This window comes from Zootoca vivipara, chromosome 7 (genome assembly GCF_963506605.1).
Source record: "Zootoca vivipara chromosome 7, rZooViv1.1, whole genome shotgun sequence".
NCBI classification, from domain to species: Eukaryota; Metazoa; Chordata; class Lepidosauria; order Squamata; family Lacertidae; genus Zootoca; species Zootoca vivipara.
In genome coordinates this window covers 94,196,687-94,224,527 of record NC_083282.1, presented here as the reverse complement: position 1 = coordinate 94,224,527, position 27,841 = coordinate 94,196,687, and the positions used below count along the sequence as shown (strand labels likewise).

Sequence of the window (27,841 nt, the reverse complement as noted above, 5' to 3'; positions counted from 1 at the left end):
TGAATCAGCTGGGGGGGAAAAAATATTTTTAGGGTGAGTGTTTTTCCAGGTATGAACTTCCATTCTGCTCTCTGTTTCTGCAGAGGACCAAGGTATTAAACATCAACCCTGAATGCCGCCGTGAAACTCTAAGCCAGGCATGTCAAACCTGCGGCCCTCCAGATGTTTTGGCCTACAACTCCCATGATCCCTAGCTAGCAGGACCAGTGGTTGGGGAAGATGGGAATTGTAGTCCAAAACATCTGGAGGGCCACAGGTTTGACATGCCTGCTCTAAGCGATAGTCATTGCAGGGACTTGACCCCTCGTCCTTTGGATGCAAGGACAGAGTCCTCAGATACTTGAGGGTTCGAATGCACAGCCGCTTTGGGACATGCAGCTTCAGTAGGATTGTATTGCCATGCAGAAGTGTGGCATCCTGCCCAGGGCAAGGGGAGGGTTTGCTAGCCAGTTACTAACCAGGTTCCTAATGAGACTAGTGGGCTGAGATGGGAACAGGACAGACTCTCTCCGCCCTGAAAGCGACCGTCTCCCATCACATCTGCTCAATGCAAATGATGGCTGCCTTTGGGGGTCGGTAGCCTCCTGCCCAAACAGAGCGACACACCAGCAACAGGAGGCACTCTTGGCAATGTCCAACAACAAAAGGCAACAATAAAGGCTTTCCCTTTGAGACATGGGGCAGAGGAGCACCCAGGAATGTATCCAGCCTCCAAAGAAATGGGGGCATGGGGCCCAGCATGGCAGTACCCAAGATGGCCCCCAGGTCTCACTGGGTGGCCACGTCCGGCAGGCTGCCTCTGCTGTGATTCTCCAAATAGAGGATGCCCGGTGCCTTCTCCTGAGTCCAGGCTCCTTTGGACGATTCCATGGGCAAGGTGGCGCTTGAGCTCAGCGCGTCTTCGGTGGAGCTTTGGGAATCTGCGTCTTCGGAGGAAAAACTCCCGTGCCTGGAGAGCTGGAAGTACTGGGCTGCCTCTCTCTTCCTGCTGCGTTGGCCTCTCGCGGGCATGGAGAGGCCAGGCTGCTTGGTGGAAGGGAGGCTCTCGTAGGGGGCTGGCACCTTCTTGGTGTTAGGGGAGGAGGCACAGGCAGGGGCCAACGAAGGGCAGTCCTGTCTCATCACGTGGGCGCTTCCGGGGGCTTCTTTGCCTGGGTCTGCCTGATGCTCGGGGCCCCCACATTCCAGAATAACATCCAGCGAAGCAAGGTAGGCCTCTTCGCTGGCCTTCACACCCTTCAGCATCCCACCACCGCATGAGGGGACCTCTTGGGAAGCCTTGTCATGGATGCCAGTTCCACCTACATCTTGGGCCCTTCTATTGTGCTCTGATCCCGCCTCTGTTTTCTCAGCTTCTGTTGATGCTCCATCTAAGCAGACATCTTCCCCTGAGAGTTGGGTAGCTGGGATGGGATCCAAATCTTTTGCACCTCCTTCCCGAGCCTCCTTGGACCCGGCAAGGGCATCTTCGAGGAGCTGCCTGGCTTCCTGGCACCTCTCCAAGGCTTCGCTCCACACGGCCAGACCCCTCTTGCTGCGCATGCTGGAGGCCTGCACCTTCATCTGCTGGAAGGTCTCGGTGGAGAACTCCCTGGAGAGCTTCTGGAGGGCATCCTCCATATCTCGCTGGGCTTGGATGCTCTTCGGCTCCTCCCCTCTGAGGCTCCAAGTGGCCTGGTGGCGCTGGCAGTCAAGGTTAAACTGTGTGACCTTGGGGGCAAAAACACAGGACAACCATTCTTACTTGCTCCTTCCAGGGCTTCATCCCAGCCCATTTTCTCATCCTTGCTAAAATTTCTCACCAGGGATGTGGTGGTAGCGGATATGCCCCATGTCCCAAGAAGAATGGAAAGGCCCCACCTGCCTTAAAGATTCCCACTTCCTTGTTCCAGACCCCCCCCCCCAGTCTCTCTCCATCATTTCCTTCAGCTTTTGGGACATTCACCTTGTCGCAGAACTCGTAGAGGTCCAGGAGTGTCTCCAGCTCTGCTCCTTTCATCTCCATCTCCATGTAGAATGTGGTCAGCTTGGCCTGGAAAGCCCTTTTCGCTGCCTCAAAGGCCCCTGTCTCTGGGAACCTGGAGCCGTGGACCTTGCTGGCTTCCTTCGAAAGAGACAGACCCCGGTTGTAGTGGACCTAACAGGGAAAGGAAGGACAGACTTGAAGAACATAAGGAGAGTCTGCTGGATGAGGCCAGTGGCCCATGTAGTCCCCCACCTCCTGTTCTCAGAGTGGCCGACGAGGTTCCCATTAGGGGCAACCTGCAAGCAGGATCTGAGCATAGGATCTCATCCCTCCTGCAGTTTCCAGCAACTGGGATTCAGAAGCATCGCTGCCTCCAACTGCAGAGGCTTCTAAAGGGGGAAAATTGGTCTGCAAAAATGTGCATGTAAGGAGAAATTGCATATAAATCAGCCCATATTTGGATAAATTTGCACCAAAATGCACAGCCCCTTTTACGTTCTTATATTCATAGAATCATAGAGTTGGAAGAGACCACAAGGGCCATCCAGTCCAACCCCCTGCCAAGCAGGAAACACCATCAAAGCATTCTTGACATATGGCTGTCAAGCCTCCGCTTAAAGACCCCCAAAGAAGGAGACTCCACCACACTTCTGGGCAGCAAATTCCACTATTCCACTATTCAAATTCCACTATTCATTTTTTTGCATCTTATTTTCATTATTATATGCATATTTATGCATCATTTTCCCTAATATATGCATTTTCTACACATTACTTGGGTGAAGAACTGCATTGCAAAATTCAAAGAAGTACAGGTTTCAATGGGTGGCTGTGTTCTGGCTTACGTATCATTTTGGAAAGTGTGAATTAGGAATGTTTACCTTTAAATGCAACCAGATTCACATTCCTCCCATATCTCTAAGGTTGGCAAGTGAAGAGTTGACAGAATCATCTTAAATCTTTTGTGATTCTTCTTTTTAAAATAACGTAATAAAAATAAACATAATTTTATTATTTATACCCCGCCCATTTGGCTGTGTTGCCCCAACTACTCTGGGCAGCTTCCAACACATATAGAACATAATAAAACATCAAACATTAAAAACTTAAAATAAAAGGCACCTAAAATGGAACTGTGAGAGCTGGACCATAAAGAAGGCTGATTGCCGAAGAATTGGTGCTTTTGAATTATGGTGCTGGAGGAGACTCTTGAGAGTCCCACGGACTGCAAGAAGATCAAACCTGTCCATTCTGAAGGAAATCAGCCCTGAGTGCTCACTGGAAGGACAGATCCTGAAGCTGAGGCTCCAAGACTTTGGCCACCTCATGAGAAGAGAAGACTCCCTGGAAAAGACCCTGATGTTGGGAAAGATGGAGGGCACAAGGAGAAGGGGACGACAGAGGACGAGATGGTTGGACAGTGTTCTCGAAGCTACGAACATGAGTTTGACCAAACTGCGGGAGGCAGTGGAAGACAGGAGTGCCTGGCATGCTCTGGTCCATGGGGTCACGAAGAGTCGGACACGACTAAACGACTAAACAACAACAACAACAAAGGAACTGTAGAGCCGGTGTTGTATAGTGGCTAGAGGGTGGGCTAGCACCTCGGAGAGACCAGGGTTCAAATCCCCACTTGGCCGAGAAACTCACTGGGTGACCTTTTGGACCGGTCGCTGACTGTTACCCTATCCTACCTCACAGGGTTCTTGTGGGGATTAAGTGAGGAGTGAGACACCCACCTTGCATCAAAATAGATAAATAAATGCTTTTTAGAAATGTTGGAAGTCTGACACTTCCAATGCCCAGTTTTCCCAGTGTGCCTTTCCGGTGCAAAGCAGGCAGCAGGAATATTTGGCCAACATACCGAGGCTTCTTTGAAGAATTCCTTGAACCGCTGGTGGGACACTTGGGCGGCCTCCTGGCTGGCCTCTGCTGCAGACCCCGCCTCGCGGAGCGCCGACTCGCCTTCTTCATCGAACCACAAACTGAGCTGTGTGAAGAAGCCAAGGTTTTAGCAGTGGGGCGCAAGAGGCGGCTTCTGGGATGGAACCTCCTCCAGGGAAAATTTCCGACTCCCCATTCAAGGAGCCCAGATCTTAGGAACATAGGAAAACTCGCTTGTGATGACTTAGCGGTGTGCTGTCAGCTCTGACTGGCAGCAGCTTTCCAGGGGTTCAGGCAGGGGAGATGCCAGGAACCGATCCCTGAATGCAAGGAAGAACTTTCTGACAGTAAGAGCTGATCGATGGCGGAACGGTCTCACAATCCTGAGCTTCTCTTCACCCTCCCACCCTCAACCATCCTGGCAGAGGTGACAAAGGCAGAATCAAATCCTGCCAAATATTCTCTGAAATTCGATTGCATGGGGTTGGGTAAATGATTCTTTGGGCCCCTTCCAACTCTGAAGTTCTATGACTGCTGTCCATTCCCAGACATTTGGGTTGGGCAGGCACAGCCATGATTGGCCAAACCACTTGGCGGGGGCGGGGGCGGCGGTCTTGCTGACCTTGCCAAACTCCGCCTCCAGCTGTCGAATCTTCAGCAGAAATTCCAGGTGCTCCAGGCGGCCGTTGGATTTGGTGACCAGCGTGTGGACTTTCTCCTCCACCAGGTTGTAGAGGGTTAGAGCTTGGCCAATGCTGCTCCTAGCAAAGAGATGTGCAAATTAGGGAAGGTGCTTTAAAAAAAGGGAGGGAGGGAGGGTTAGGGTTAGGGTTCCTTGCAATTTGCACAAAAGCGCTGAAGAATTCCAACAAGAACTTTTAAATATAGGAAATGTGGAGAAATTGAATTTGAGATTGGAAAAATGTGGAAGCGGAAGGAACGGCAATAACCCAAATTGGGTTGCAAGGAGGTGACTTTTCTCCCCAGACCCAGAGATGGCGTTGAGGGAGCCAGAGCTCCCCCCTTGCTTTCATACCGGACGTTGGGGGAGAAGCTGAGCCGGGCCGCCTCCTTCCTCAGTTTCGCCAGCGTGGCCCCACCTTCCCTCTGCAAGTTCACCAGCTGCACATTGCGCAAGACCTCCTGCATCAGCAGCTGGTGCCTCTCCATTTGATGCTCCACTTCCTGCGGAACAATGACCCACATTAGCCACATTTAGGTGGTCTGTCAATGGCCGTTAGCCCTGAAAGCTCAATAAAACCTCCATAGGCAGATGCAGTCTATCTTGGAATACTAGCTGCTAGAGACAGATTGGGGCTGGGGGCCGGGGAGAAGCTGTCTTTGTAAAATTCCCAGAAGCTTTTGGTTTACTGCTGTTGAGAACAAAATGGAAATAATAATAATAAATAATAATAATAATAAATAATAATAATTTATTATTTATACCCCGCCCATCTGGCTGGGTTTCCCCAGCCACTCTGGGCAGCTTCCAACCGAATATTAAAACAGCACAGCATTAAACATTAAAAACTTCCCTAAACAGGGCCGCCTTCAGTTGTCTTCTAAAGGTAAAATAGTTACTTATTGCCTTGACATCTGCTGGGAGAGCGTTCCACAGGACGGGTGCCACTACCGAGAAGGCCCTCTGTCTGGTTCCCTGCAACCTCACTTCTCGCAATGAGGGAACCGCCAGAAGGCCCTCGGTGCTAGATCTCAGTGTCCGGGCTGAATGGTGGGGGTGGAGACGCTCCTTCAGGTATACAGGACCGAGACCGATTAGGGCTTTAAAGGTCAGTACCAACACTTTGAATGAACTGGGCCCACCTTTGCCAACCTGGTGCCCTCTGGATCGCAACTCCCATCAGCCCCTGCCAGCACGCACCAGGTTGGCGATTCTTGAACCAGGCATGACTCCGGCAGAGCACTTCTTAGATTAAGACGGCATTGATGGAATTATTCCACACCGTTGCAAGCTCTGTGCGACAGGCAGCTTACCTTCCGGGACAGACCACAAATGGGACCATCACAGCTCTCACCTGGAGGAACACACCGCCCTTGCATCCCACCATTGGCTCTCCTTGTTGTGCTAGTAAAAGGGTTAGTGCTAATGCTGTGAAAATTTCTCCCTTTTCTCTCCCCCTGTGGGCTCCCTGCACTGTCCCCCAAACTCTACTCTGGAGCAGATTTCGGAAGTGCTCATGAGGGAGGGGAAACGATCTGTTGTGCAAGGAAAAATCATTGAGCCGCATTTCTTGAGGTCTTAACATGTGTAAAAAAAATCAAGTCCAAAGCCCCCTTGAGGGGGGGGCACAAGGGGAGGAGGTGTTACCTTCAGGGTCTCCAGTTTGCCTCCCTTTTCCAGTTCTTGGGTGGTGTTCTGCAGCAATTCGGAGGCCTTTTTGACGTCACTCACAAACTGGTGCATCTTCTAGGGGGAGGAAGCACAGGCAGGCAGCCGGTCAGATAAAATAACCCCAAATAAAAAGTTGTGACACGGGGTTAGGAGAGGGCAAGAAGCAGGAAACTGAGGCAGGGAGATAGAGGAGGGGAGGGTGGGATCGGAGAGGTGAAGGCCAGCTACATATGTGATATACGCCCGCAGCAAAGAACAAGATAGCGCCCATCGCCTCAGAAGCTGAGCGCACTGACTCTGCAGGCTGGAGTATGGGTATTCTCTTCCCCCCATTAACTTTTTAAATTAAATTTTAGTAATACAGAAGAAGAAAAAGAAATGCACTCTACTAGTGCAAAGACATACAAAAATAAGGCTACTATTCACATTCACATAAATACTTCCCACCCCCATATCTTCCCAGCACCACCACACCCTTTCACCCCCCCTCCACAACATCTCAACTTCCTTATCTTATAGATTCGACACTATCATTGCAATTTTTAAATTTTAAATTTTAAATTTTGATCTCATTGTTGTTGTTGTTGTTTAGTCGTTTAGTCGTGTCCAACTTTTCGTGACCCCATGGACCATAGCACGCCAGGCAATCCTGTCTTCCACTGCCTCCCGCAGTTTGGTCAAACTCATGTTCGTAGCTTCGAGAACACTGTCCAACCATCTCGTCCTCTGTCGTCCCCTTCTCCTAGTGCCCTCCATCTTTCCCAACATCAGGGTCTTTTCCAAGGATTCTTCTCTTCTCATGAGGTGGCCAAAGTATTGGAGCCTCAGCTTCACGATCTGTCCTTCCAGGGAGCACTCAGGGCTGATTTCCTTAAGAATGGATAGGTTTGATCTTCTTGCAGTCCATGGGACTCTCAAGAGTCTCCTCCAGCACCATAATTCAAAAGCATCAATTCTTCGGCGATCAACCTTCTTTATGGTCCAGCTCTCACTTCCATACATCACTACTGGGAAAACCATAGCTTTAACTATACGGACCTTTGTCGGCAAGGTGATGTCTCTGCTTTTTAAGATGCTGTCTAGGTTTGTCATTGCTTTTCTCCCAAGAAGCAGGCGTCTTTTAATTTCGTGACTGCTGTCACCATCTGCAGTGATCAAGGAGCCCAAGAAAGTAAAATCTCTCACTGCCTCCATTTCTTCCCCTTCTATTTGCCAGGAGGTGATGGGACCAGTGGCCATGATCTTGGTTTTTTTGATGTTGAGCTTCAGACCATATTTTGCGCTCTCCTCTTTCACCCTCGTTAAAAGGTTCTTTAATTCCTCCTCGCTTTCTGCCATCAAGGTTGTGTCATCTGCATATCTGAGGTTGTTGATATTTCTTCCGGCAATCTTAATTCCGGCTTGGGATTCATCTAGTCCAGCCTTTCGCAGGATGAATTCTGCATATAAGTTAAATAAGCAGGGAGACAATATACAACCTTGTACTCCTTTCCCAATTTTGAACCACTCAGTTGTTCCATATCCAGTTCTAACTGTAGCTTCTTGTCCCACATAGAGATTTCTCAGGAGACAGATGAGGTGACCAGGCACTCCCATTTCTTTAAGAACTTGCCATAGTTTGCTGTGGTCGACACAGTCAAAGGCTTTTGCATAGTCAATGAAGCAGAAGTAGACGTTTTTCTGGAACTCTCTAGCTTTCTCCATAATCCAGCGCATGTTTGCTATTTGGTCTCTGGTTCCTCTGCCCTTTCGAAATCCAGCTTGCACTTCTGGGAGTTCTCGGTCCACATACTGCCTAAGCCTGCCTTGTAGAATTTTGAGCATAACCTTGCTAGCGTGTGAAATGAGCGCAATTGTGCGGTAGTTGGAGCATTCTTTGGCACTGCCCTTCTTTGGAATTGGGATGTAGACTGATCTTCTCCAATCCTCTGGCCATTGCTGAGTTTTCCAAACTTGCTGGCATATTGGGTGTAGCACCTTAACAGCATCATCTTTTAAAATTTTAAATAGTTCAGCTGGAATATCATCATTTCCACTGGCCTTGTTATTAGCAGTGCTTTCTAAGGCCCATTATGATCTCATTATGGCATTCCTAATTGATATTTTCTACTTTACTCCTTTAATCTAAGCATATCAACCTATTCTTTCTTGAACAGTGTTTGTCCATGTGTTCTTCGAAAGATTGCCATTCTGATCTGAGTTTTTGGTTTGTCTGTCTTCTTATGTAATTATGCAGTTAGCTTTGCCATTTCTATAAATTGACTTAGTTTGTATAGATAGCCAGTCTTCTTTTGGGGGTATTAGTTCGCTCTTCCATTTGCTGGCATATACAAAGGGACCCAGGTGGCGCTGTGGTTAAACCACTGAGCCTAGGGCTTGCCGATCAGAAGGTCGGCGGTTCGAATCCCTGTGACGGGGTGAGCTCCCGTTGCTTGGTCCCAGCTCCTGCCAACCTACGGTAGCAGTTTGAAAGCACTTCAAAGTGCAAGTAGATAAATAGGAACCGCTATAGCGGGAAGGTAAACGGCGTTTCCATGTGCTGCTCTGGTTTGCCAGAAGCAGCTTTGTCATGCTGGCCACATGACCTGGAAGCTATACGCCGGCTCCCTCGGCCAATAATGCAAGATGAGCGCGCAACCCCAGAGTCGGTCACGACTGGACCTAATGGTCAGGGGTCCCTTTACCTTTAGCTTTACTATCCTGGCGGCGGCTGTAGCATATAAGAAAATTCCTTTCTTTTTCTGTGACATTTCTTTTCCCAATAAGCCCAATAAATATGCCTCTGGTTTCTTTTGTAAAGATGTTTTTAACATTTTTTTGAGTTCATGATTCATACCCCAGTAGGTCTTGGGTTTTTTCAAAGCCCCACCAGATATGGAACAATGTTCCTTCCATTTTTCCACATTTCCAGCATAAATTAGACTTCTGCTTATGAATTTTGGCAAGCTTCGACGGTGTTAGGTACCACCTGGAAAACATTTTCTTGAAATTCTCTTTTGTGGTGTAGCAAGCAGTGTGCCTAATATCTACACACCAGAGCCTTTTCCGCTGTTCCAAATATTTAAAAGGTGGGGCGTTTCCCTGCTAGCTGCAGAAGCAGCCCTGAAATCTTGAGCGGTGCAAAAGGAGCAGGCGCAGAAAGGGAAGAGGAAGGCAATAATGTCCACTGCAACAATAGAGACCTGGAAGTATTGGACCCACTCGCTGTGGCAGTAGGGGAAGTGGCCCTCCAGGGCTGGAGTCAGCTGGCTGCTGTCGACGTGCCGCCCCAGAGCCTTCAGGGAGCTCAGCGCCTCCATCTGCAGGGGGGACACAACAGCGTCAATATCCCACAGCGTTTCTCTATAAAATGAGTCCAGTTTAACAGACCAAATCAGCTCACATAAATTTCAAAACAGCAAAGTATATAAAGTATACATTTTTAAAAGACTGAGCAGAAATATCAGTCAGAGTTCTTAAAAAAAACAACAACAACATATTTTCAGACACAATAGTAAAAGGCCCAGCAGTATAAAAACATCTGGCATCAGACTTCTTCACGTAGTGCATAGTTAACCTGTGGAACTCACTCCCCCAGGAAGCAGTGATGGCCTCCAACATAAAAAGAGGATTCGACAAATGCATGGAGGAGGAGAGGGGTATTGATGGCTACTAGCCAGGATGGTTCTACTCTGTCTCCACAGTTGGAGGCAGTAATGCTTTTGAAATCCCAGTTGCTGGAAACCACAGGAGGGGAGAGGGGTCTTGCGCTTGAATCCTGCTTGTGGGAGTCCCATACTGGGCATCTGGTTGGCCCCTGTGAGAACAGGGTGCTGGACTAGATGGGCCACTGTGGTTCCTAAGAATGTGCACACCTGATATATTCACAGAATTCATTCCTGTTGAAGAAGCTGGCCTAGAGTCAAGTAGAATCAAGACCCCCACCCCACCCCCTCAAGTGTGCTCAGCCCTTTCAAAAAGGTTTCAAAAAGGCTCATTTCCCCACCAGCCCATTTTAGGTCCACTTCAGCCTTCACCAACCTGACACCCTCCAGATGTTTTTGACCGCAACCCCCCCAGTCACAGTGAGCATGGGCTGATGGGAGTTGTAGTTCAAAAACATCTGGAGGGATGCATGTACAGAGCATAGGCCAGGCATCCCCAAACTGCAGCCCTCCAGATGTTTTGGCCTACAACTCCCATGATCCCTAGCTAAGAGGACCAGTGGTCAGGGATGGTGGGAATTGTAGTCCAAAACATCTGGAGGGCCGAAGTTTGGGGATGCCTGGCATAGCCCTTCTGGCTAGTAGCCACTAATAGCCCTCCCCACCACAAATTTGTCTAATCCTCCTTTCAAGCCCTCCCGGTTGTTGGCCATTGCTGCCTCTGGTGGGAGAGAGTTCCACAGTTCAACACAGTTTAACACAGATGTGCTGTGTTAAAAAGGGATTTCCATTATTCCCAGCAGGTTGGCAAAGCCTGTGCCGTCTAGTTAGCGTAAAACAGGCGAGAGTCTGGGAGGTGGGGAGGGAGCAGAGAGGGAGCCCCACCCTCCATCGCCATGCCAGGCTGGAAACAGGAGCCTGCCTGGGGTCCTTTCCAGACGCACACGCGGAGCCGAGGGTATTTTAATCATTGGCAGCAGAGGCCGCTTATCAAGCTCATTGAGATTTCCCATTCCATTAATTAAACCAAGCAGCATTCATAAAAGAGGAGCGAAACCTTCCCAGGCCTGAATTATTATCTGAATGCCCAAGTCTGGCCCGCGGAGCTATAATTGGGAGAGAGAGAGATGGATTTGCCGCGGGAACTCATTAGGGCAAACCAGAATCTGAGTCATTATCTGGGCTGGGAGAGGGAAGAGGGCAGGAGCGGAACGGAGGGCACAGACTGGACAGATTTGAGGTGGGGGGGGGATGGGGTGGCATGGGGGAGTCCCACTGCACAAGCAGTGAGAGGATGCTTACATAGCACAGCATGGGAAACAAGTCAATCTTTAAGGCATCGGCTGCAAGTGGTTCCTTAGGGGCCTGGCAGGAACGCCAGGCTACAGGGACCTCGGAGGGCACGCAGCAACGTCTTGGGTGGGCAGAGGTTCAACAGGTGAAGCATTTTGCAGCTTGGAAGTCCAGCAGGTGGGGAAAGCCACACCTGTTGATTTCTTTCACTTGCCACACAACAGGCTGCGAACGAGGCAGACTGCATGAAAGTGTGAGGAGATTGCGATAATGTTAGCAGTGTGGGATGGAGGAGAGATGAGAGCGCATCGAAATAGCACGATGCTCTGGGACTCACCTGCACGCCAGGTAGCTTCTCCAAATGTGAGGCTGCCTCCTTCTCTGCCAGCAGGAAAACAGCTTGTATGGAGCCAGGCAGGGTCTTCTGCAAGAAAGATGGGAATCCAGGGTGAAATTTCACCAAACACCAGCCTCCCTTTTGCTGACTTTCCAAACTGGGTTTCCCAACCACCTTGATTCAGCCATTTATCGGTCCCCACAGAATACGGTCCCTGGTTTCTTTACACCAGGCATCCCCAAACTGTGGCCCTCCAGATGTTTTGGCCTACAACTCCCATGATCCCTAGCTAACAGGTCCAGTGGTCAGAGAAGATGGAAATTGTAGTCCAAAACATCTGGAGTGCCGAAGTTTGGGCATGCCTGCTTTACACCCAGGGTGGCACAGTGGTTAGAGAGCTGGGCTAGGACTTGGGAGAGACCAGAGTTCAAATCCCAGCTCGGCCATGGAGCTCAGCCTCTCAGCCCAGCCTACCTCACAGGGTTGTTGTGGGGGTTAAATGAGGAGGAAGAGGACCCTGTATGCCACACTCAGCTCTTTGGAGGAAAAGCTGGGATATAAATGTGATAAATAAAACTAGGTTTGCGTTGTCTTCCTCAGTCTCCTGCAATTTGCCTATAGTTTGTGCGTGGGAGAAGGAAGACAAGCATTTCCATTCTGGTTTTATAGAAATTGCTCATCATGAAAGAGGCTTCAGAAGGATTATCCTTCACAGGGGGAAGAAGAAACTCAGTCCCAGCTCTCATCCCATGAAAGTTATGCTTGTATTATCTGTACCTAACAGATCTGTTTTTATATTATTTTAATTCTAGCCATTTAATTACTTTTTAACAAATTCATCTGTTTTTAGCTTTTTTCCCCATTTTATTTGTGCTGTTTTAATTTGTGTAAGCCACCTTGAGTCCCAGTCTGGGGGGAAAGGCAGGGATATTATTATTATTATTATTATTATTATTATTATTATTATTATTATTATTAACAACATTATAGTATTTTTAAAATATCTGCCGTACCTCTGTTTCACCACAGGAGGGCCACGAGGAGCCGTTCCTTGCAGTTTGTGACTTAGGGTGACAAAACCTCTCTGGAAAAAGCCCGTCCGCTCCCTGCAAAGTTTGCAAACTCCCCGCCCCTGGCCAGGATTTTTCCCACCCACCTGAGATTACCTGGACGGATCCGAGGGCGGCAGAGAGGGCGGGCTGCGGCATCTCCTTTCTGGCATCGATGACAAGCGCCAGCCCCGTGTCCTTCGACTGCTTCCTGCAGGATGGGAAGAGATGCAGACACACTGAGTCCGGAGGAAAGGGTGGTTTTTACTGCATGGTGGGAGAAGCAAACTTTGAGTCCTTGCATGAGATGCTTCAAGAGGATAGACGTTGTTGCACATGCTGGCGCCATCGAGGGGGAGCGGAGGGGGCCAGACCCCCTCTCCATTCTGCGGCCTGCGGTGGGCAACTCTACAATCCAATGATTGACCTCTGAAGGGCCTGGGGCTCTCCTTGAGGCAGTAGTGGCCGTCCCTGCATTGCCAAGGAGTTGCGGGACCAGGCACCGGCCAGGCTCACCAAACCCCAACCCAGGGTGGATAAAAATCAATTATTTTTTAAAATTTAAATCGGATTTTTAAAATAAAATGTTTCTGGAGGAAAAATCTTTCTAAAGATAGTTTTCTATTTAAGTTACATTATAGTCCAAAGGCTATTTCATCAGGAAATAAGGATTTGTTTAAAGTTTTTCATGTGTGCTTAAAACTCAGTCTCAGTTGTTTTTTTTAAATTGTTTAACTACATCAGTTAACAAACATGGATACATATGCTATAGTGTTATTGTTTTAAATTGTTTAAATTGTTATTAAGGAAATGATTGTTTTTCTCCTTCCAATAAAGCACAGCAGAAAAGTTGTCCAAATAGAAACAGTTAACTTATTCAGCCTCAGAATAATTTCATAATTAGCTGTGTATGTATTTCTAATAGTATAACCAAATCAGTAATTTTTGATCTAACTGCAAAAACTACTCTGAAAATTTATTATTCCAAAAATGACACCTTCCTCTTGTTGTCAATATTAAGATGATCCCAGCAAGAATGAGTCTTTCTGTAAAAAAAGGATTTGAATCAAGTCTTAATTGAATCGATTTGATTTAAATCAAATCCAACCCATATAAATAAGAGACCATATCTGAAGAAGTGTGCATGCACACGAAAGCTCATACCAAAATAAAAACTTAGTTGGTCTTTAAGGTGCTACTGAAGGAATTTTTTTATTTTACTTCGATCCAGACCAACACGGCTACCTACCTGTAACCTGAAATAAGAGACCAATGAGGCTGGTTTTTGGGGTCAAAACAGGCCGCAACTTTATTGAATACAGATGAAAGCGGTTTGGCTCAATACTTTGGCCCGCCCATCGGAAGTGAAGTGTAGGTTAATCCAGGCGGGGGTCCCTGAGACTTACATAAAATAGGGTGACCCCCGCAGGGACCAATGTCTGGAGGAGTGCCTTCGGCTCTGCCCCCCCCCCCAGGCATGCAGGCATGGCCACTCCCCCCAGATCCCTTTAATGGGATACCCAGCGTTTGGAGGGGCAGGCAGAGATGACAACCGCCCCTCTACCCAAAACAAAGAATGACCCTGATGCCCAACCGACAACGGAGCAACGCTTGCCGGCCAAACCACTGACATCTGCACCCATGCCCTAATGCCTTCGGTCGTATCTGACAACCAGAGCAGGTGAGCCTGGGGGCTCCTTCCAACATGACACTTCTGTGAGGTTATGAGTCTACGATTGCAGGAAAGAGACCTGAGCATCGTTCTCATTGACCAACACAGGAACTGACGAGGGAGGCCTCCCAGGCGGCCGGTGAAGGAGGGAAACTGACCTAGACATGGTGCAAAGGAAGAGGAGAAGCCGCGCCACTTCTCTGGCTGAACACCAAGGAGCTTGCCAGGCTGGGCCAGCGCTGCAGATCTGGACAATGGGTCTGCCAAGCTTATCCACGTTTCCTGGAGCCAAAGGAAAGTCAACACAACCATAAATGGGAAAAGATGCCAATGGAGAAAGAGAAAGAGGTAGAGAGACTTAGTTCATTGATATCCCATCCTTCCTCCAAGGAGTTCAAGGTGGTGTACTTGGTTATTCCCCATTTAATCCTCACAAGAACCCTGCAAGGTAGGTTCGTTCGAGAGGCAGTGGCTGCCCCCAAGGTCAAACCTTCGTGGCTGAGTGGGAGGATTTGAATCCAGGTCTCTCCCAGGTCCTAGTTCAACACTGCAACCACCACTGGCTCTCGCATCCCCACACCTGCTTTTCGAAACCCTCCTGGTCTAACGGCACTCATTATCTTATTCAACAGAAGAAAAATATAATTGTGAAAATTTATTTATAATAGTCCGCTTTCTTTTGGGATAGCTAGAAAGGTTGCGACCTCGGGGCAGGAGCCACTAGAAAGTTCTCAGGTACAAGCCTTTCCAGACAAATGCAACAGTTTCCAGGGGGTTGGCTGCATTTTCTGCTGCAGCACACAGTGAACTGTGGTTCCCCCAAAGCCCAGGGCACCATGAGATGTGTTAGTTTTTAAAGTGGCACTTTGTGGTCTTTGGTACAAGTGGGAGCTGTGCAAGAGGTCAACTGCGTGCGAAGATGGTGATGGCACTAATGCAGTACCTGGCAGACATACAATCCCAGAAGATAAAAGCTCGGGACTGAGCATCTCCCACTGGGCCAGATCCTGCGGGGCATATCCCAGAGGAGGTGATTCTCTGAGCAGAACATCTGCGGGGGATGTAGGAATGGCGACACTCTCCGCATTCTTGGGAGCTGGAAGTTCTGAAAGCACAACATCACCTGGCCAGGAGAAAGATGTGAAAGTCAGAGAGTGGCAGAGATGGGTTGTCCCCAAATGCCATGATCTAAGCTCACACAAACACACCATCACAAATCTGGACTACCCAAGAAGACCCCACAAATCAGGTCACAATGTGCCCTGAAATCATAGAATCTTAGACTGGGAAGGGATCTAAGGGTCATCTAGTCCAACCCCCTGCAATGCAGGAATCTCAGCTAAAGCATCCATAGACAGATGGCCATCCAACCTCTGCTTAAAAACCTCCCAGGAAGGAGAGTCCACCACTTCTAGTGGGAGTCTGTTCCACTGCCCAGCAGCTCTTACTGTCAGAAAGTTTTTCCAAATGTTTAGTCGGAATCTCCTTTCTTGTAACTTGAAGCCATTGGTTCGAGTCCTACCCTCCAGAGCAGGAGAAATGCAGAGAGCAGGTGTCCCGTAGGCAGATCAGGGGAGAGAAATATATTGGATTAGACCAGACACGTCCAACAGGTAGATTGTGATCTACCAGTAGATCATTGGGTGTCTGTGGTAGATCACTGCTAGATCACTGGCACCCCTAAAAAAAGCTCACCCAAAATTTTCCTCCTCCCTAAAAAAAGCTGAACTATGACCTGAAGCCCTAAACAAAAAATGGGCCTCCCTCCCTCCTAAAAGAAGCTCAACAAGTTTGACCTAACCCCCCCCAAAACAGGGCTTCCCTTCCTAAAAAAAACTCAACAGCTTTGACCTGAACCCCCCAAAAGGGGGTAGATCACTCCCAGTTTTTAACTCTGTGAGTAGATCAGAGTCTCTTGGGAGTTGGCCACCCCTGGATTAGACCAAAGGCCTGTCTAGTCTGCAGTCGGAGGCAGCTGCTGGAAGAGAGAGGGCTCTTGACCATTCAGAAGCATTGCTGCCTCCAACTGTGAAGGCAGAGCAGAGCCATCAATAGCCCTTCACTCCTTCATGAATTGGTCTTATCCTCTTTTAAGGGGATCATCAGGGGGTTTGGGCTGGGTGTTCATCAGTATGCGGATGATACCCAGCTCTAACTCTCTTTTAAATCAGAACCAATGAAGGCTGTGAAGGTCCTGTGTGAGTGCTTGGAGGCGGTTGGAGGATGGATGGCGGCTAACAGATTGAGATTGAATCCTGACAAGACAGAAGTACTGTTTGTGGGGGACAGGAGGCGGGCGGGTGTGGAGGACTCCCTGGTTCTCAATGGGGTAACTGTGCCCCTGAAGGACCAGGTGCGCAGCCTGGGGGTCATTTTGGACTCTCAGCTGTCCATGGAGGTGCAGGTCAATTCTGTGTCCAGGGCAGCTGTCTATCAGCTCCATCTGGTACGCAGGCTGAGTCCCTACCTGCCCGCAGGCTGTCTCGCCAGAGTGGTGCATGCTCTGGTTATCTCTCACTTGGACTACTGCAATGCGCTCTATGTGGGGCTACCTTTGAAGGTGACCCGGAAACTACAACTAATCCAGAATGCGGCAGCTAGACTGGTGACTGGGAGCGGCTGCCAGGACCATATAACTCTGGTCCTGAAAGACCTACATTGACTCTCAGTACGTTTCCGGACACAATTCAAAGTGCTGGTGCTGACCTTTAAAGCCCTCAACGCCCTCAGCCCAGTATACCTGAAGAAGCATCTCCACCCCCCCATCATTCTGCCCAGACTCTGAGGTCCAGCTCTGAGGGCCATCTGGCGGTTCCCTCCCTGCGAGAAGTGAGGTTACAGGGAACCAGACACAGGTCCTTATTGGTAGTGGCGCCCGCCCTGTGGAATGCCCTCCCATCAGATGTCAAGGAAATAAACAACTATCTGACATTTAGAAGACATCTGAAGGCAGCCCTGTTTAAGGAAATTTTAAGGAATGGGTGCGGTATAAATAATGAAATAACAACAACAACAACAACAACAACAACAACAACAACAACCATTTGAACAGGAAGGCAGTCTGTTCATATTGTGTTTTAATTTGTTGAAAGCCTTCCAGAGTGGCTGGGGGAACCCAGTCAGATTGGTGGCACACACGTCTCTCTCTCTCTCTCTCTCTCTCTCTCTCTCTCTCTCTCTCTCTCTCTCTCTCTCTGTGTGTGTGTGTTCCAAATTGCCTCCAGTGGAAGGGAGTTCCACAGTTTTACCATGTGCCGTGTTCTGAATCTTCCAGCCCTCCAGTGGATGCCCACAAGTACCAGTCTTATGAAAGGAGAAAAACTTTCCTCTGTCCACTTTCTCCAAGCCATGCATAACTGTCACGCTCCCTCTTTCTCTCCTTTCCCCCAATGCTGCAACCATTTGCACATCACCCTGATCCAGCAATGCCAGCGCATTGTGCAGACTTCAGTGTGACCGCCCCTCCCCCCACGTGGCTTCCTCCCAACCCTTCCCTTTATTTCTACTCTCACCTTTCCCAGCTGCCGCCTTTGCTCTGGCCATGCGGGGAGAGCAAACGACTGAGGTCCTTTTCCGGTGCCCCTCCTGGCCCTTCCCGGCCTTCTCCGTCCCAGGCAGGCCCCCCGCCGAGGAGCCCAGCTGACGGTGGCCTTTCAGGAATGAGAATTTATGGCTGGCAGCGGGACAGTCTGCCGGAGGCTTTGGGAGTCTCGAGTGGCCTGGCTTGGAAGAGTCGTCCTCCGCTTTCTCGTTCTTGTTCGGCTGCTCAGAGAGGATTCGGGGAGCCCCCTGGCCTGATCCCTCCAGAGGCCGCACGCCTGTGCTTTCCGAGGGGGAAGAGGAGGCCTGCTTCGACGTATCCATCTCTTCCAAAATAGCTGCCATCAACCCGGAGCTGAAGCTGACTGGGTTCTTGAGGGCTGCCACGTACGACTCACGGTACCTGCACCTCGGCTCAGGGACCTTGGCGTCTTGGCCCAGCCGCCGCCTCAGGCAAGGCGTGCAGGGACCTTCCTCTGAGTTTTGCCCCTTCCCGCAGCTCCAGCCCCCCGCCATCTCCCCACTGTCCCCGTTCACCCAAAGGAGGTCCTTCTCCACCTTGGGTGATGCTGTGTCTCTGTGCAGCTGTTCTCCAAGGGCCGACCCCTTTGCCTTGGCAGGAGGAGAATCATCCTGCTTCCCTTCTTCAGAAAACCCCAGGAGATTCACGTATTCGCCTTCCAGGTTCTCGCCGATGATGTCGCACAGGCTCGGCAAAGCAAACAGAGCGGATTTCTTCCAGGTTCCTTCTTCGACTTTGATGAGGCCAGGATACTTACCCGGAGAAGACTGCAAACTCCCCGAGTCAGGAACGCAGTCCAGACGCAGGAGATTTGCTGGGTGGGTTGAGGACTCTTGTTCCACCAAACCTTCCGTTTTGGGCACCCCGACAAATTCCGGGACGGCTATTTTATTCCACAGGAGGGGGACGATCCCATTCCCAGTGGCCACCAGGCAGGTGTGGAGTGTTGGCCGGTCCAGGTCTCGGTTGACCTCCTCCAGCCACTCTTTGGTGAACAGCAAGGAGCAGGACGCTTCCGGGACGGAGATCTTCTCCACGGTGGTGAGGTCCCTGGAGAGGCATTTGACCACCAGGCAGGCCGACTGCTCCCCACAGGGCTCCGCTTGCAGGTAGAAGTCCCCCGGGCGAAGAAGGAGGGGGTTGAGCGGTCCGAGGTGGACGACCACTTTCTCATGGAGGCACAGGGGCCACCCTTCGTGGAGGAAGACACAGCCGGAGTAAGGAGCCTGCAGACAGGCACGGAAAAGGGGGCGAGAAGGGGAATATACGTAATTATGGGATGCAACTTCTCCTTGCTTCCATGGACCTGCATGAGACAAGATCATGGTGGGAGGATGTGGTCCTCTCTGTGCTGCCTCTAACACAGGCATCCCCAAACTTTGGCCCTCCAGATGTTTTGGACTACAATTCCCATCTTCCCCGACCACTGGTCCTGTTAGCTAGGGATCATGGGAGTTGTAGGCCAAAACATCTGGAGGGCCGCAGTTTGGGGATGCCTGCACTAACGCAACCAACCTCCATCTGTCATGGATGCTTTAATGGAGATTCCTGCATTTGCAGGGGGTTGGACTAGATGGACTTGGGGGGTCCCTTCCCATTCTAACCTGGTGCCCTACAGATGTTTTGGACTTTTGTGGAAAGGAGGAGGCTGAGAGGTGACATGATCGCCACCTTCAAATTTCAGAAGGGCTGTGTCCCAGGAAAGATGGAGCAAGCTTCAATAAGAAATCAAGATAACAAATTTTTTTTAATAAAAGAATGGAAATGGTTTATTGAATATTTACAGATAAATTGCAAACAGATAAAAACATTGGCAGGATTATTGTAATAACCTGCAGTTTCATTAGAGTTTATATTTAAAGTAGATAATTAAATGAGCAAATTAAATGAATTTGGATATGCAGAAGATATTAACAAAAATAATTTAAGGAACCGCAGAAAGAGGGGGAAGGAAGTCAAACCTTGAAATGTTAAGATGATTGTAAAATTAATGAAATGTATAAATTTGAAAAGTATATATAAAAAAGATTTAAAAAGAAAAAGAAAAAAGGAAGATGGAGCAAGAGTGTTTTCTGGTATTTCAGAACGAGTGGATTCAAATGACAAGAAAGGAGAGCCTGACTCGACATTAGGAAGAACTTTCTGAGAGTAAGAGCTCTTTGACAGAGGAATGGACTCTGTCTTGTGATGGTGGACTCTCCTTCCTGGGATGTTTTTAAGGAGAGGCTGGATGGCCATCTGTCAGAGATGCTCTAGCTCAGATTCCTGCATTGCAGGGGGCTGGACTAGATGACCTGCATGGTCCCTTCCAAATCTGTAATTCTAAGACTGCAGCCCCCATGGCAGAGACTGATGACAGTTGCAGTCCAAGACCTCTGGAGGGCACCAGGTTGGGGGAGGATGCTCTAAAGAGCAGGTACCCAAAGCCCGGGCCATTCCTCTTGCACTTACACAGGCCGCCTGCCGCACGTGCTCCAGAAGGCGCTTGGAAGGGATGAGGAAGTCCAGCAAGCAGCAGAGCCCATCGCTGTGGTATTTGGCCTCCAGGACGCGGAAAAGCTGGCTGAGGACAGTCGGGGCCGTGATGTCAAAGGGGGGGTAGAGGCCCGAGAGTGTGTTCTGCACAGCAACATCCAGAGATTGGGGGTCCTTTAAGGGAAGGGGCGCAGTAAGCAGTCAGAGCATTTCACAATCAATTACATAGACACAAACCCACGCAAACATGAATTCACCTTGTTTTGAGTCAGACCCGGGGGTCACCTAGCTCAGAACCAGGTCCCGTCCATTGTGGTTTCCCTCCGTTTTGATTTTTACCCAGTCTCAAGTTCAGATCTCCCCATTTGCATGCTGGTTCCTGCATTGCAGGGGGTTGGACTAGATGACTCCTGGGGGAGGTCCCTTCCTGCCCTCCAGTTCTATGGTTCTCTGAGTTTCTCACTCTTTAGGCTTTTCAGGGCACAAACAGGCCAGAGAGTTTTATCTCTGTCCTTGCCAGCAGACACAATTTGCCTCATAGGTCACAGTCTGAATTTAGCTCTCCTTGACGTGGACGGGCAGGATGAGGGGCCAGAGCAGAGGCCTCAGCAAAGACGAAGGCTGGCTTATGAGCAAGTGTCACCCCATGGCTGTCTCAATAGGCTTCTCTTGTGGCCACCAGCGTCCCACGACAATGGAGGACAACAGTGCTGGTCAACAAATATTTCTGCCCAGAGGCCTTGAGTTTTAGAACTCTCCGGGCAGCTTTTAAAACTTTTTTAAAAAACCCAGTTAATACATATTTGAACACACATATCCAACTATCATCACTGGTCAAACAGGCTAGCAGGGTTTAGCTGTGTTCCCAAAACCTGCAGCACCCATTTATTTCCTTATTTACTACCTTTATATCCCACTTTTCCTCCAAGGAGCTCGAGGTGGCATACATAATTCTCCTCCCCATTGTTTTATCCTCACAACAACAGCCCTGTGAGGTAGGTGCGGCTGAGAGGCAGTGGCTGGTCCCCAAGATCACCCCGTGAGCTTCGTGGCTGAGTGGGGATTCGAACCCTGGTCTCTCCTGGATCATTGTCCAAGCCTCTCACTAGCAACCACTACTCTGCCACTGGCTCGCTACACTTGTTTAACCTCCTGTATTTCAGGGGGTTGGACTAGATGACCCTGGGGTGTCCCTTCCAACTCTTATGATTCTATGATAGCAAGGGAGACGAAATGAGTAGACCTATATACAGCTGGGTAACAAACGACTCCAATCACAAGACTCTGAAAAGCTCTCATCTGGCTCCAACGTGAGATAAACCCTTCTGGATCTCAGCCTCTGGCAAGCCTCTGTTTGTGTTGAGATGGAAACCTCTGACCAGGAAATCTCTCCCTGGCCTCTGTGTTTGCACAGAGGGCTCTTGGCGGTGCCTCGATCACCCGTCCAATGTAAGCAAGTCGAGCGCTGGCCCGCCCTGACCTGGGAGACTTGAGTCCGCTCTCCCAAAAATCACCCTCTCCCTGCTCCCTCTTGCACCCAGAGCGGCCACAGTCTGGGGAGCTGCTCTCGCTCAGCCCGACATGGAAGATGTTTGTGGGGCTCTGTTCCTGCAGCCCACGCTCTGGAGGGACCACCCCAAATCTCCTGCAGGCCAGACCTCTTTCCCAGACTCCACGTTCCTGGCAGATGGCCGAGGAGAAGGAGGAGGAGGAGGAGAAGCTGCTCCTGGGCGATGAGAGGAAGATCTTGCGAGAGGGCCTGTTGCTCTCCCCAAAAACATCTCTGCCTCCCACAAAAGCTGCAGTTGCTGCCAGCCAGCCCTGGAAATTTTATCACCCTCCTCGTGATGCTCACTTGCGCTCCCTGCCAAAAGCCCTGGCTTCGGGAATCAGGCAGCCAAATGGAAATCCCAGCTGTGCTGAGGAGCTGAATTTAAATTGGAAGGAACTTGCACCTCCTCTCCGTCCCATTCTGTTTATGGAAAAGTTCTGGGAAGCGTTTGTGCAGCTGAAGGAATGCTTCGCGCCGGTGGATAATATTGTAGGTGCTGGATATTGCTAGCTGACCTGCTGGAATGTTTTGCGTTCATCTAAACATCTAAGAGGTTTCGGTGGAGTTGGTCACGTTCGTGGATTCAGAGATCTGTAGAGTTGGAAGGGGACACCAAGGGTCATCCAGTCCAACCCCCTGTGGCTGTGTTACATTGTGATGTGTTATAATTATGGCCACTGTGTTTAAATTGTTAAACCTGTAAATGGAGTGTGATTCAGAAGGTGATGGGGTGGGGGCCAGAGAGTGGAAGAAATATTTCTCTGCTATGAGACCGTTTGGGGCTACAAATAAGCCTAGATTCAATTACTTTGTCTTATTAAAACCACAGCTGAAAAAATCAGAGAGTGCAACTGAGTCCCACTGAATTCAACGGCTAAATCTCGCTAATTTTAGCAAATCAGGTTTGCGTTTGCGTTTGAAGCAAAATGTGAACCCTGCATTTCGTGGAATGAAAATTCTGCTCTCTTCCCACAAGGTATTCTAAAAGGTCTTTGAGAGGAGGACTTTGCTTCCTCACTTTTGACCTTGGGGTGGGGGTAGGTGGGCTTCTCTGAAAGCTCTTCCCTTTCACATTAAAACCTCAGAACCTTCTGATGCAGTGGGACATTTGGGGGGGGGGGGGAGAGAGAGAAGAAACTCTGCTCCAGTCAGATCCCTCCCAGTCACTTCAAACACACGGTTTGAGGCATTTTATGGCTTGCTGAGCATTCCTGTTGTTATTTCATAGAGATTTGAGGCTTTCTCTCTTCTTTGGCTTCCCACTGCCTCAAAAAGACTTGTGGGCCCCGCAAGCCTCCTACAGCCTTCCTGCTTCTGCCCCAAATTTCTTCTGCATAAAAAAGCCTCTGCTGGATGAGGCCAAGGGCCCATCTAGTCCAGCCTCCGGTTCTCACCGTGGCCCACCAGGTGCCCCTTAGGGAAGCCTGCGAGCAGGATTCAAGCACAAGAGCCCTCTCCCCTCCTGGGGTCTCCAGCAACTGACAGTAAGAGCTGTTCGGCAGTGGAATTTGCTACCAAGGAGTGTGGTGGAGACTCCTTCTTTGGAGGTCTTTAAGCAGAGGCTTGACAGGCATATGTCAAGAATGCTTTGATGGTGTTTCCTGCTTGGCAGGGGGTTGGACTGGATGGCCCTTGTGGTCTCTTCCAACTCTATGATTCTATCAACTGGGGTTCAGAAACATTACTGTCTCCAATGTGGAGGCAGAGCAGAGCCATCCTGGCTAGGAGCCCTCCATAGCCCCCTTCTGCATGAATTTGTCTCAAACTTCTTTCAAAGCCGTCTAGGTTGGTGGTCATCACAGTTAATCTCTCTTTGCGCTCTGCCTCTGAAACCACTTATCAGAACCAATTTCTCTCCTTCTCTTCTGCAGGGGGGGGGGGAGGAGAGAATCCTCTAAATCTGAGGGAGAGAGCAAGGCCCCCTGAGGGTTCCCAGCTGCAAAGATCGAGCCAAGCGTCCAGACTGTCACTCCGAGGCAGCCTTGGGGGGCAGGCAGCCCTTGTGCCAACGGAGTCAAAGGAGAAAGGGGAATTGGGTGTGCCGAGGGGGAGCAGATCTCTTAGTTCCTCTGTTTTCTGGACCTGATCCCTTCTGTCTGCAATGAGGCAGAGCCAGGCGGGCGGTTTCCCTAACCGCATCGGCTTCCCAGCCCCACACACTCCCTTTCCAAACAGCTGCTAATGATCTCTGCATCCCTCAGCCGCTCTCTCTCTCGTTGCCAAACTTTTGTTCCGAGCTCGGCAAGCTGTGCGTGAGAAAGGGGATCCTCTTCCCAGGCAGGGAGAGGAGGAGGAGGAGGAGGAGGAGGAGGAGGAGGAGGAGGAGGAGGAGGAGGAGGAGGAGGAGGAGGAGGAGGAGGAAGAAGAAGAAGAAGAAGAAGAAGAAGAAGAAGAAGAAGAAGAAGAAGAAGAAGAAGAAGAAGAAGAAGAAGAAGAAGAAGAAGAAGAAGAAGAAGAAGAAGAAGAAGAAACCGGCTTCATCTTGCAAGCTGAGAAGCGGGAGCTCTGGCAGGCAGGCCTAAGAACCTAAGGAGAACCTGGCTGCTGGATCAGGCCCATGGCCCATCTAGTTCAGCATCCTGTGGCCAATCAGATGCCCATTCCAGGAAGCCCACAAGCAAGACCTGAGCACAACAGCAGCTTCTCCTCCAGCAGATTCCAGCAACTGGTGCTTTGTCAATTGTGACTGAGCTGAGCAAATGTTAAAGAAGAAACAGCCCACAATGCCATATCCTCTAACATTGCTCTGATGAAAGCAGGGAGCTTCCGACATATAGAAGAATATCAAACGTTTAAAAACGTCCCTATGCAGGGCTGCCTTCAGATATCTTCTAAAGCTTGCATGGTTACTTATCTCCTTGGCTTGGGGGGGGGGGTCGCATAACTCCCTACCCTCCAGCATTTCTCTGATGAAAATAGGGATGTCCTAAGGAAAAGAGGGGCATTCCAGGATCAAATCAGAAATCGGGACGGCTTCTGTAAATCCAGGGCTGAGCCTGGAAAATAGGGACACTTGGAGGGTCTTCAAGGCTGCAGTACCACAGAGTTGGGTTGGAGCATTCATAAAATCAATACCCACACTTATATTTTGCCCCGTGCTTTCTAGGCAAAGGTCCTGTGCTTTATAGCTCTTCACCCTCCCCCCCCCGCAAAAACCTGCTATTTAAAGCTGAAGCACAACTCAAGACAATTCCCTTTCTCCATGGACTGCCGTTTGCTCTGATTCCGTGGTAAAGAGTTGGTTTCGCAGCGAAAGCTCCGGGGCGAAAAATGAGAGCTAGGATAGAGACCTTTGAAGCACTGACCTGCCTGGAAAGCACAGAGGAAAGGTAGGTGTGGATAAGCCCATAGACTCATAGAATGGTAGTTAGAAGGAATCTCATCTAGTCCAACCCCTTTCAAAGCAGGAATCCCGGACAGATGGCTGCCACCAAACCTCTGTTTAAAACCCTCCAGCAAAGGAATGCTACATTGGCACCTCCGCTGGTACAAACCGAGGCAGGACGATATGGCAGGAGAATTATAGAATTGTAGAGCTGGAAGGGTACACCAAGGGTCATCTAGTCCAACCCCCTGCAATGCAAGGATGACAGGCACAGAATCCCTGACCTAGTGGCCCTGCCACCTCTCTTTAAGAGCCTTCAATGAAGGAAACTCCACCCCCTTCCAAGGTGGTCCTTTTCGCTGTCAAACTGTTCCTACCCTCAGAAAGTTCTTCCAAATGTTGAGTCAGAATCTCCTTTCTTGCCATTTGAATCCATTAGTTGGAGTCCTCCCCTCCTTCTTCCATCTGACCTTCAGATATATGAAGATGGGTTTCACATTACCTCTCATGTCTTGTCCAGGCTAAACATACCCAATGCCCTCAGTCCGCAAGATCCCGATCCAAAAACAACAATTTTTAACCAATATATAAATATGCGCAACAGGCAAAGGTGTCTCTTTAACTGGCAGGGCGAGGTCAAGTGAGGTCAGGCAATCCTCTGCCACGGGGAAAGCACCCAAAAGTTTGCATATCGTGAGAAGCGCCTACATCTCCAACCCTTCGCCCAGGGTGATATTCCTAGCAACTAGAGGTTCTCCAAGAAATCACACACCTTCTCCTGCACTGATTGAATTCCTGACCCATGACAGCTACAAAGGAACACAGGTGGCTGCCTTAGCCTGAGTCAGGCCATTGCTCCATCCAGTTCAGTATTGTCTACACTGGCTGGCAGCAGCTCTTCAGCGAAACCTCCCAACCCTTCCCGGAGATGCTGGTGAGGAGCGAGCCTGGGGCCTCTTGCCACTGAGCCAGGGTCCTTCCCGAAGTCCAAAGATGTCAAACAGCTTCAGGAATGGTGCTTTGACTCAGCCCAGCAACCACGAGGAATCCTGTTGGATCCCAAGGCCTGCTGACTGTGGCACCATCTCAGATGCCACTTTGCTGAAGCAGAGCAGAGGTGACCTTGCTGGCCTCACCTCTTGTCCCAAACCACCAGGGGCATCCCTGGCATGAACACAGCTACTTAAAAACTCTCTCATCATCAGCTTCCCATCTCCGTCCGTTCCCACAGAAGGTCCACAGGCTTTGCAAAGACTACACCCAACAGCTGCCGGGAAACCCATGAAATGCCCCCTCTGACTAAGAAGGTTTCCCCAACCCCTCCGGACCGACTGCCTTTCAAAGGAGCATGTGGTTGCTTGCAGGAACCTTATTTTGAGCAGCCTCGTTCAATAGGACAGGCACCTGGAGCTCTGGAAAGCTCCCAGAACAAGAAGAGAATCATAGAATCGGAGAACTGTAGAGTTGGAAGGGACCCTGAGCGTCATCTAGTCAAAGGTCATCAAGAGAAAGCGGACCTCTTGAGAATTCCAAATGCCGAGTCCTAGAATCATAAAAGGGTCCCAATAGCCGTCTTGCCCAACCCCCTGGAATGTCGGAATCACAGCTAAAGAGTCTATGACAGGTGGCCCTGTGACCTCAGGAGAGACCACCACCTTCTCAGGAAGCCCATTCCATGGCCAAACAGCCACAAGGACAATCTGTATCCTACACTGATCCCAATTCCTCTCTCCCCCCCTTATTTAAAGAAGCAAACCCGGAGCCTGGAGCAGAAGCCCCCTCCTCCCTCCCTGCTGCCCCATCTTAGCTGCCCCTCCGTGCAACACCCACAAGGTTAACAGAGAGCCGAAAGAGGATGGTCTCACGGTGTGGCAGAGCCAGGGAGAAACTAAGCCGCAAACGAAGCCATTCGGATTACCATGGTTCCCTCGGAAGCGACGCTGGAGGGGGCAGAGAAGCAAGGGGGGGCACCAAGTCCCACTCCAAAAGAAACCTTGTTGATCACTTGTTGCTGCTGCGTCTGGGTCTCCTGTCAAGCACCTTCCCAGCCATCTGGGCTGCTGGGCTTGTCTTCTGCGGTGGGGGCACCACGACGGATCCCAGGTGTGCCCCACACGCCCCAAGGAGACAGCGGGGAGGCCTCAGGCCAGCTTGCAAACCCTTCCAGCCTCAACCCTGCCAGAGTCCAACGCCACTGGTCGTTCCTCTCCAAACTTAGCCCATCCTTCGCGTCTTGCAAAAGAAAAAGGAGCCTGCTCTCTCTAGCTGCGAAGGGGAGGGATTGAGGAGTGGAAAGGAGGAGAAAAGAAGGGGGGGAGGCTGTCTGAGCTTTAAAAAGCTGCCTCTCTCCCTTTCTCTGGCTGGCGTTGCTCCTGCAGAGGCTCTCGCAGAGCAATGCCAGAGCCAGCGAACAGCAGTCCTCTTTGTGCCCAGCGGCAGAGGCCCTGCCCCGTGGCCAGGCAGGCCTGGAACCAGCTGCAGGGTGCCCAGGAAGGGTGGGGGGGGTGCAGGATCCAGCCATGATGTCACACGGCCCCTTTGCATCTGGGATCAAAGCCGCCAGGTCAATGGGCCAGCAAAACCATCGCCTTCCTTCCAGGCTTGTTTTTGTCCAGCCATCCTTTTGTGCACACAACACACACACACTCCCCAAATCCTTGCAGCAGTTTCTTTCTCTCCTTGTGCTTTGAAAGGGGCCTGCCAGCCGCAGAGGCCTGTCAATGGGGCAG

General features: G+C 50.1%; 1 protein-coding gene across 1 annotated transcript; it reads right to left on the bottom strand.

Moving 5' to 3' along the window:
• Positions 1–266: 266 nt before the first annotated feature.
• On the bottom strand, positions 267–27,413 carry KIAA1755 (KIAA1755 ortholog). Its single transcript, XM_035123943.2, has 14 exons — positions 27,031–27,413; positions 20,212–20,409; positions 17,711–18,986; positions 15,142–15,321; positions 14,357–14,480; positions 12,644–12,737; positions 11,478–11,564; positions 9,386–9,502; positions 6,180–6,278; positions 4,887–5,035; positions 4,473–4,611; positions 3,831–3,956; positions 1,946–2,137; positions 267–1,710 (listed from the first exon to the last, which is right to left on the bottom strand). Exons 1-14 carry the CDS (start codon positions 27,031–27,033, stop codon positions 769–771), a joined length of 3,726 nt encoding a protein of 1,241 aa, XP_034979834.2. The 5' UTR covers positions 27,034–27,413; the 3' UTR covers positions 267–768.
• Between the last annotated feature and the right edge of the window lie 428 nt (positions 27,414–27,841).